Source organism: Colobus angolensis, unplaced genomic scaffold (genome assembly GCF_000951035.1).
Source record: "Colobus angolensis palliatus isolate OR3802 unplaced genomic scaffold, Cang.pa_1.0 Scaffold38, whole genome shotgun sequence".
Classification (NCBI taxonomy): Eukaryota; Metazoa; Chordata; class Mammalia; order Primates; family Cercopithecidae; genus Colobus; species Colobus angolensis.
The window spans coordinates 9,800,868-9,810,691 of record NW_012117154.1 but is presented as its reverse complement, the minus strand read 5'-3'; the positions used below and the strand labels follow the sequence as shown (position 1 = coordinate 9,810,691).

Here is a 9,824-nt window from a genome sequence, read left to right as displayed (position 1 = left end):
AAAAGTTCAGAGCCCAATGGAGACTGCTGGGGACCCCATTCTGGCTGGTAGCTAGGACATTCAGCTCCCAGGTGCAGATGGGCTGGATCCTGGGGTGGGGGCCCAACTTCATGCCCCGCAGATGTGGGGCCTACTGGCCTGGGAAGCTCTGGCTGGGTGCTGATTTCTGGCCTTACGTACGTTTGGGAATGGCCTGTGGCCACACCGGCACTGGGCTGGCTCTGTGGTTGGGCCAGGAGCTTTGGGCCCCAGGCCTAGGGTTGCAGCCACATGGTCTCAGCCAGGTGATCCATGCCCCCTTCCCCTCGGTGCCAGTGAGTGGATATTTCCAGCAAGCCTGGGATAGGCAGGGCTGTGATGAAACGCACCAGGAGTTATTTCAGTTGGGTGTGGTGGGAGAGAGACCCAGGAACCCTGACTTGAAAGGAGAGTGTGTCACAGAGTACTGCGGACCCAGCAGCTGAAACCGCAGGAGGGCACGTGCCACGCCACACAGGGCCACGGGGGGGGCGCCGTGGCAACAGGACCCGGAAGGGGAGAGGGGAGAGGGTGGCCAGAGGGTTTATAGGGGTTTCCCTGGGAAGAGACGCCAGGGAGGGTGGGCACGAAGGAGCAAGTTTAGGATTGGACAGGTTAATTTCCTGGGGCTCCGGACTGTGGGGTGGTGTCTAGTTGACCACTATCCTGCTCCTGGGTGATTGAGGGCAGAGGAACGTGGGTTTGGTGAGTGAGTCAGATAAGGGGTGGTTGGGTTCACAGGCTCCGGTTGGGTTGGCTTGTGCATTAAAGGGGAGCTCTGTAGGCACCTTTTGCTGTCTCTAGGAATTAGCCAGCCCTGGGAGGGCAGTCTCCACCCAGCCAGTAAGGCCCCGGAGAGGTCAAAGCATCATAAACCAGAAAACAAAAACCACGTGAGTTATACAGGAACAGTCTGGTGGGCAGGTGGCATTCAGTCCCTGCGCTCTGGATCTCTAGAAGGATGGGGTTCTCAGCCTCTGGCCATGGGTCCCCCAGACAGCCTTGGTGTCTTCCAGGATCTTGGGCTTGGCTTGGAGTGGCCCCTGGGGGTTTTCGCTGGGGCGGTGCCCACGGCTCACCCTCTGTCCATATAGTGGGGCCCATGGTATCCACTGTGCTGGGCCAGCCTGGGGGGGCCTGTGGTCAGAGGCTGGTCCCCCACCCTGGCAGTGCCACCCCCTAGGTGCAGGCATACATGGAACTTTCTGAAGGGCTCCCTGCAGAGAAGGTGGAGCCCATTCCTGCACTTTTCCTTACTATACTATTAAAATGAGGAGAAATGGGAACCGGGTGAGGAGTGGCCCTGAAGTGGCTGGTGTGGCCATGTCTCCTGGGGCAGCACCCGGGCCCTGGGCACCAGCTCTTCCATCTGTAGACAGGAGGGCAGTGAGCTTCTGGGGGACTATTTCCTCCTGCTGGGATGGAGGTGGGCACCGGCCCAAGTGAACTCAGATTCTCCTGCACACAGCTTCTGTATTCAGTCATTTACTTATGGGCCCACGATGTTCGTCTTATACTCTGGGTTAGAAAAGTGTATGGTCTGCCTGGCCCTGGAATCAGGAGCCCTGGGCCTGTCACTGGGGAAAGATGGTGGAAACCCTGGTGTGGGTATGGCTGAGATTCTTTCTCTTGTAAGTGGGGTCCCTTAGGGTCCCCGATTCAGGAGGTATTTACAGCACCTGCCAGCATTTCTAATGTCTCAGTGCTGCCCCCAAGAACCAGCGCCTGCATCACGACTGGCCCCATTCTCCTTGTTCTCAGCTGTAGCCAAGCCCTGGCCCCGCAGCAGTTGGGTAGGAAACGTGTGCAGCTCCTGCCAGGGCCTCCCGCCCCAACCCTCTCTCCTGACAGGCGATTTGCTGGGCTGGAGGACAGGGCCAGGTCTTGGCCTTGGCACCTTCCTGGGTCACGAGTGGATGGTTCCGGTCACTCTGCTGTGGTGTGAGGATGAAGGTGTCAGCCCAGTGTGGGCAACCCTCGCAGCCAGCATGTTCCAATGCCCCGCACCTGTGGGTGTGTGCCGCTGCCGTCACAAAGTACCGCAGACCCAGCAGCTTAAACCACAGAAATTTATTCTGTCACAGTCCTGAAGGCCCAGAGTACAAGATCAAAGCGTCCGCAGATTCTGTTTGTCTGAGGCTTCTCTGCTTTGTCCTCCTGGCCCTTTCTCTGAGTGCATCCCTGGTGCCTCTCCCTCTTCTCACCATCCATGTCACCCTGTCCATCTCCACATCCAATCCAGTCTGCCGTGCTGGGGGTCAGGCCTTCAACAGATGGTTTCTCCAGGGGATGCAGTGCAGCCCTCAACAGACCCCGTCCTCCCCTCCCGGCCTCCAGACATGGAGCCCTGGCTGGGGAACTCTGTGTGCTCCCAGCCTCTGAAGGTTTCTGGGCTTACCTGGCTCCTCTCTCATCCCAGTCTCCTTGAGTAGCCACGGAGGTGGGGTCCCTAAGGCCCACATGGCTGAGGTTCCATTAAGAACTTCAAGTGGGGCTGGGCTCAGTGGCTCACACCTGTAATTCCAGCACTTTGGGAGGCCAAGGCAGGAGGATCACTTGAGCCCAGGAGTTTGAGACCAGCTTGGGCAACATGGTGAGACCTCATGTGTATTCATCTGTTTTCATGCTGCTAATAAAGACATACCCAAGACTGGGTACTTTTTAAAGAAAAAGAGGTTCAATGGACTCAACAGTTCCACGTGGCTGGGGAGGCCTCACAGTCGTGGTGGAAGGTGAAAAAGGAGCGAGGTCGTGTCTTACAAGAGGGCGTGGGCAGGGAGCTGCCCTTTATAAAACCGTCAGATCTCGTGAGACTCTTCACTATCACAAGAACAGCACCGAGAACAGTCGTCCGCATGATTTAGTGACCTCCCACCGGGTCCCTGCCATGACGTGGGGATTATGGGAGCTACAATTCAAGATGGGATTTGGGTGGGGACACAGCCAAGCCATATCACCATGTCTACCAAAAACTGAAAAATTAGCCGGTGTAGTGGTGTGTGCCTGTGGCCCCAGCTGCTCAGAGGCTGACGTGAAAGGATCTCTTGGGCCCGGGGGCCAAGGCTGCAGGAAGCCATGATTGTGCCACTGTACATCCAGCCTGGGTGAGAGTGAGACTTTGTCTCAGAAAAAAAAAAAAAAAGAGAAAATAAAAGCACTGCAAGTGGGCGGCGGCTGAATGTGGAGACAGGAGTCGTCCCTTGTTAGCGTGGCCCTGGTGCTGCTGATTTCGTGGGGAGCCTCCAGTCAGGGGAGCAGCAGCTGGGGAGAGCTGGGGCCTCTCTCACCTGCCTTCCCCCACATCACACATGCCCCCTCTTGTGTGTCCACACTCTCACACGCGTGCTCCCCTGCCCCGCGCTCACATGTATCCTTGCTTACTCTCACACGCGTGCTCTCCTGCATTCTCCTGTTGAGTTGAGCTGAGCTGACCTCAGTGGGGTGCTGCAAGCCAGGGCGTCACACCGGCCTCTCGCCCTCCACAGCCCTGGGGTCCAGGCTCCTCCAGGAATAAGCGCAGGCCCCCAGGCTCCCTGGAACCTCCCAGAAGGCAGCAGAGGGTCACAGGGGTCACGTGCAGGGGCGCAGGGAGGCCTCGTCACGACCGGATTCCAGCCAGGCTGGCCTGATGCTTCTGGGGGTCCTCAGCACACGCCCCTTTGCCCCAGCATGCGCTTCTTTCCGGGGAACCCACACTCTGGCCGAGTGGAGCCGTCCCCTGCAGGTCAACAGCGCCCGGGGTGGCTCTGCAGTGCCCACTCCACGCCTGCACAGGGACGGTGGCCCCAGCGCCCTTTGTGACTTGCTGGTTAATGAGAAGCCGGTGGGGAGGTGCTGCCGGTGAGCAAATAAGGTCCCCGTCCTTCCGTCTACCCAGACAGGAGCATCAGGATCAAGGTGCTGGCCATGTCCCAGCTGGTGGAATGCGTCCCCAACTTTTCGGAGGGGAAGAACCAGGAGGTGAGGCCCCGAGGAGCTGGTCAAGCATCTAGGGCCCAGGGGGCAGCTTCAGTGGCTGAGGCCCAGGCCGTGGAGGAGGCGGCGGGCTTGGTGTGGGGGTCATCTTCCCAGGGTGGGCGAAGCCACTGCCCGTGGGCCCCAAGGACATCCTGTGACTGGGGGCGCCACGGGAGTGCCTGACCAGGGGTGGGTGGAACACGACTGGTGCTTGTGGGGGCTGAGGCCTGGCTGTGGCTCCAGGGGCCTGTTGGGTGCTTCTGGTGGGGGTTGAGCCAATCTCTAGGCCTCAAAGGGCCTTGGTGCTCCCCCCTGGGAATGGGGCTCCTGCCACCGACCGAAAAGGCTACGTGAGGTCACACGGGGTTGCCCAGCATGGTCTCCACCACCGCCACTCCATCTCCACTGGAGTTAACTTGCTGAGCCCCCACCCTGCAGCCACCATCCCCACTGGACCCAAAATGAAGTAGGCACAGAGGGGGCAGCAGGCCCCCAGGTCTGGCCTCTCACCCTCCACAGCCCTGAGGTCCAGGCTTTTCTAGGAACAAGCACAGGCCCCAAGGGCCACCTGGAAGGCCCCCCAGAGGGCAACACTGGGCCACAGGGGTCACCTGCAGGGGTGCAGGGAGGCCTCGTCACGCCAGGATTCCAGCCAGCACCAAGGCCCTGGGACAGGGCAAGATTTGGGGCTAAGCCCCTGCTCCCAGCCATCCTGTCACCCAGAAGGTTCCAGGCTCCTCCCCTGCTCGGGAGTTGTGGGTCCTGGCCCCTCTGTGACCTGTGGTCACCTTCTTGGTTCCCCGGTCACGCCTCTGGCATCTGTCTGTCGGGACAGAGCCCGTGAGTCTCTACTGGAGGCGCCACCTGCAGCCCCTCGTGGGGACCATGCTTGGGCCTGAGCAACTGTGGCCTCTGTGAGGGTTTCTGGGCGGCCACTGTGTGCAGGCACTTTTAGTGGGAGCTCAGCTTGTCAGAGAGTCCCCAAAGGCCCCCATGTGGGTGTCTGGGCACAGCCACCTCCAAGCTCCTTTTCCTTCTTTCAAACGGGGAGACTGAGGTGTGGGGGCTGGGCCTGTGTCCCAGGTGATCGAGGCCATCTCTGGAGCCATTACACAGACCCCCGGCTGCGTGCTGCTGGATGTGGACGCAGGCCCCTCCACCAACCGCACCGTGTACACCTTCGTGGGGCCGCCGGACTGCGTGGTGGAGGGGGCCCTCAACGCCGCCCGGGCAGCCTCCCAGCTTATCGACATGAGCAGGCACCAAGGTGAGGGCTCCAGGCTCTCCTGCGGCCGCTGTGTGTTGGACTGTTGGGGCTGAGGCCTGTCCTGGTGTCCTGGGAGAGGGGGTAGACCCGGGGCCCAGGCTTGGAACGTGGGATCCAGTGGGGTTGACTATGGCTCTCCTAGGAGGACCCTGGAGTGTGGGGGTCACGGTCCCCAGCCTGCCTGCAGGGCTGTGCTCTGGGGGACCCCCAGGTCGCCACGCTCCCGCAGGACCAGGCCACCTCCATGGCTGGGCGGGGGGAGGGGGCCCCGCCGGGAAACTGCCCACACGTCAGGGGGGCTGAGAGCCGGTCCTGGAGCAGGCACTGGTCGGGGAAGGGCTGCCCGGAAGCTGACGTGTCAACAGCCCACAAGTCAAACGCCTCGGTGGGCGGGCAGGGCCAAAGGTGTGTGGACACGTGGGTGCTGGCCAGGAGCTGGCCGTGGGCCACTCATGAGAGGCCAGGGATTCACAGTGATCCCAAGGGGTGGATGGATGAGAAGCTTATCGCAAAGTGACCAGCCCTGGGCGGTGGCAGCATTGGCGGTGGAGGCTGGCATCCCCTGGGGTGGGCGCTGACCCACGGCTTGGTGTAGCCACAGCAAGGGACTCAGCTAGTGAGAAGAATGTTCTGGAAACGCAGTGTGGATTCTGGGCTTCAGGGGAGGGGGTTGGGGTGGCCAGAACCCAGCCTTGAGCGCCCACTCTTGGCCTGGTCAGGGCTGCCTGAGAGCTGAGCTTTGCAGGCCTTGGAAAGTTATTTATGTGTGTTAGGAGAGGAAGAGGTTTATCTCAGAGATGCCAGATCACCCACTCAGGCTGCTGCTGGTCCTGGGCTGAGCGGCCTGCCCCACACTGCCTGGGAGGACGGTGCAGGGACATCCGTTGTCCCGGGAGGGACTGGTGCTGCCGCTGGGGCGGGGCTGGGAGCGCCCAGGGCCGGCCTCCTCCCTGTGGTCAGTGTGAGCAGCTCGCTGGGTGTATGGACTGGGGGGCTGTCCAGGCCGAAGAGGACAGAGGGTCCGAGAACCCCGTGGAGCTCCCACCCACTCCCACGCCCGGCCTCCTGCCCAGCCTCACCATCTCTCTGCAGGGGAGCACCCCCGCATGGGGGCCCTGGACGTCTGCCCCTTCATTCCCGTGAGGGGCGTCAGCATGGACGAGTGTGTGCTCTGCGCCCAGGCCTTTGGCCAGCGGCTGGCAGAGGAGCTGGACGTGCCAGGTGAGTGTGCCCCACTCTCCTTGCTCCACTCCCGTCTCATTGGTGCGGGTTACTGGCTCCTTCTGTATCCTGTAGTTCCCTGCCCTTGGCTGCTCCTGCAAGGGCAGAGTGTTACAAAAAGCCAATAGGCAGGAGCGCAGCTCCCTCAATACGGAAATCAAGGAAATCAATGCAGCCTCCCTCAATACCGAAATCAAGGAAATCAACACAGCTTCCCTCAATAACAAAATCAACGCAGCTTCCCTCAATACTGAAATCCACGAAATCAACGCAGCTTCCCTCAATACTGAAATCAAGGCATCTCCCTCAAAACCGCAATCATCCATCTGAGGCAGAGAACGGGCACTCCCTGGGAGAGGGTGCAGTGGGGGCCCGTTCCCAGGTTTAGGCTTGAGGGAGCCCCTCCGCCTGGGTCCTCCAGGAACTGAGTCCTAGACCCCCCTGCCGGTCAAGGCCTGACCGCCGGGCTCTCCTGCAGTGTACCTGTATGGTGAGGCTGCCAGGACGGACAGTCGCCGGACCCTGCCGGCCATCCGGGCCGGGGAGTACGAGGCCCTCCCTGAGAAGGTGCCCCCACCCTGGGTGGTCGGACCTGCCCCTTTGTCCTGGCGGGGGCGGCTGGGCTGGGCCCCTCCTTCCCGGGACCCTAGCGGGGCTGCTCCCTCCCGCAGGGGATGTCTCACCCCAGGGTACACTTGCCCACAGCTCCAGCAGGCCGAGTGGGCGCCCGACTTTGGCCCCAGCTCCTTTGTCCCCAGCTGGGGGGCCACGGCCACGGGGGCGAGGAAGTTCCTCATCGCTTTCAACATCAACCTACTCAGCACGAAGGAGCAAGCCCACCGCATCGCGCTCAACCTGCGGGAGCAGGGCCGCGGCAAGGACCAGGTGACCCCTCACCAACCCCATGGAGCCCCACCCAGTCCCTTGGGAAAGGGTCAGAGGCCGAGAGCCTCAGGTGGGGCGGTCGGTGGTGGACGGGGCACCAGCCAGACAGGGTTTGGCCTCCCACCTGCAGACTGGCCCAGCCTCCGCGTCCACAGCATCTGGGGACAGTGCAGGTCGGGGGTGGAGTAAAGTTGGGGAGCTCTGGCCTCGTGGGGGTTTCCATGGAAGAAGGCAGAGCTTCCCTTTGTTAACATGGCAGTATTTCCATACTGCTGGGAAACAGCGACTTCCGGAGTCCCAGGTGCCCCCCACATCCCTCCAGATGCCTTGGGAGCCTCGAGACCCCTACAAACCTTCAGGTGCCCCCGGGCCTTTCCCTCCAAGTCTACATAGCAGTGGTCACCCAGTCTGAGCGTCACCCCTGCACCGAGGGTATAGATACCTGGAGAAAGAGGTGGAGGGACCCCTGTCCATCTGTTCCTCACTCAGAGACCCCAGTCCCACAGGCAGCAGAGGTGCTGGGTCCCAGCTTCCTGACCTGCAGACTCAGCACAAAAGCACAGGGGCCTCCAAGTCCTGCTTTAGGCCCCAGCCAAGGGCAGAGGTCAGAGTACCCCCATGTGGACTTAGTCACCCCGAGGAGTGCGGGGCTGAGGGGATGGGGGAGCAGATGGGATGGGAGAATGGCATGGGGGTGCCTGGGGCCCCACCCCTCAGCCTTCCCCCAACATCTAGGACGCAGCGTGGCTGGGAGGCAGGGCCTGGGCTGAGCGAGGGCCTGTCGGGGTGGGGGTCCGGTGTCTGACCCTTGGGGGCCTCTGTTTCCCTGTGGCAAGCGAAGTCTCTCTGGCCCTCCCCGGTCAGCTCAGTGGGGGACGGAGGAGAACCACAGCACCCACCCAGGCACAGGCTCCTCCCTGTCCAGCTGGGGGACGCACGCGCCAGGAGAGGCTGGCAGGGCCAGGCAGAATGAGTTTTCTAGCTCAGGCTGGGGAATGCTTTTCCTTTGCAGCCAGGACGTCTGAAGAAGGTTCAGGGCATCGGCTGGTACCTGGATGAGAAGAACCTGGCTCAGGTGTCCACCAATCTCCTGGACTTTGAGGTCACGGCGCTGCACACGGTCTACGAGGAGACCTGCCGAGAAGCACAGGTGAGCCCGGGAGCAGCCACTGCTGCTGTGAGGGGTGTGCGGATCCGTCCCGTGGGCAGGGCAGGGGCCCCACATCCTCCAGCCAGGGCCATTCTCCAGCCAGCCCCCAGGTGGTGATGCTACCTGTGTCTCGGCAGGAGCTGAGCCTCCCGGTGGTGGGCTCACAGCTGGTGGGCCTGGTGCCCCTGAAGGCTCTGCTGGATGCGGCTGCCTTCTACTGCGAGAAGGAGAACCTCTTCATCCTGGAGGAGGAGCAGCGGATCAGGCTGGTGGGCCGGGCTGCCGAGGAAGGGTGGGACAGGGGCATGCGGGGAGGATGGGGAGGCGGTGGAGCTCACACCCCTGGGGTGCAGCGTCCCTCCCCCTCCTCATTTTATTGGCTTGTGTTCAGAAGGTGAGATTCACTTTTCATTTTGGAAACCCTATGGAGGTTTTTTTGTGACCTATGATATACTCACTTGTGCAAATTCCGTGGAGAGGACAGCCCCCTTTCTGCTGGGTCTTGCCTCCTGGGCCAGCTGTGCTCCCGTGGAGGGGCCTGCGCCTCCTCTCACCACCTCCATAGGGGCTCCCTGCACCCCTGGAACTGGCGGCTTACAGGTGTGTGTGCCTTCAGCTATGGGACTTAGATCCCCGTCCATGGAGTGGCTCCTTCAGAAAGTGATTCCTTTGTTCTTGTGGACACCTGGACCTCAAGGCTCCTGGAGTCTGGGTTCCGGTGGGGCCCCAGGTCCTGCTGGGGTGTGGCAGTGTCTGCAGAGCCGCTCTCCACCTTAGTCTGTCCTGTTACTAGAGGTCACTTTGTTTTAGGTGTGTTTTTCGAAGTCAGCACAATGCACTTGACTGGATTTTTTGGAGAGGTTTTGTGTTTGGGTGTTGGGTTTTTACCGTTTGTATTTTTACTGATTTAGCTGTTGTGATTGTGGATTCCGTCGTTGTTTGGTCTCAGGCATATTTTCTTCTGTTAGATCGCTGACCCAGTTATTTAGTTCTCTAGCTACAGGGACACTGGGATGCTGTAGCAGCTGTGGTGTCTTCTCTGCCTCTGTCACTCCTTTCCTCTGGATTCACAGTGGTTTTCCAAAACCCAGCCTCTCAATCACTGGTACATTTGTGGCCTAGTCTATTGTATTCCTGGCTGTTAACAATTTTTTTTGTGACTTTAAATTTTGTATAATTTCTTACAGAGAAGATAGGGGTGGCCCTCCACTCCTGCCTTCCGCCCATATTTTCCAAGTGCTTGCATTTTGCCCCATTTGTGTATAATAATATTTTTTTCTGGACTGTTTAAAAGTTGGGTTGAAGACATTCTGCTCTTTTACCCCT

At 60.5% G+C, this 9,824-nt stretch overlaps 1 protein-coding gene across 1 annotated transcript in view; it reads left to right on the top strand.

Moving 5' to 3' along the window:
- Nucleotides 1-3,924: 3,924 nt before the first annotated feature.
- Nucleotides 3,925-9,824, top strand: part of FTCD (formimidoyltransferase cyclodeaminase) — a 15,002-nt gene continuing 9,102 nt past the window's right edge. Inside the window, exons 1-7 of the mRNA XM_011954242.1 lie at nucleotides 3,925-3,978; nucleotides 5,059-5,242; nucleotides 6,335-6,463; nucleotides 6,942-7,030; nucleotides 7,169-7,348; nucleotides 8,361-8,498; nucleotides 8,636-8,767. Of these exons, the coding sequence (XP_011809632.1) occupies nucleotides 3,925-3,978; nucleotides 5,059-5,242; nucleotides 6,335-6,463; nucleotides 6,942-7,030; nucleotides 7,169-7,348; nucleotides 8,361-8,498; nucleotides 8,636-8,767 (906 nt within the window). The remainder of the gene's footprint in view (nucleotides 3,979-5,058; nucleotides 5,243-6,334; nucleotides 6,464-6,941; nucleotides 7,031-7,168; nucleotides 7,349-8,360; nucleotides 8,499-8,635; nucleotides 8,768-9,824) is intronic.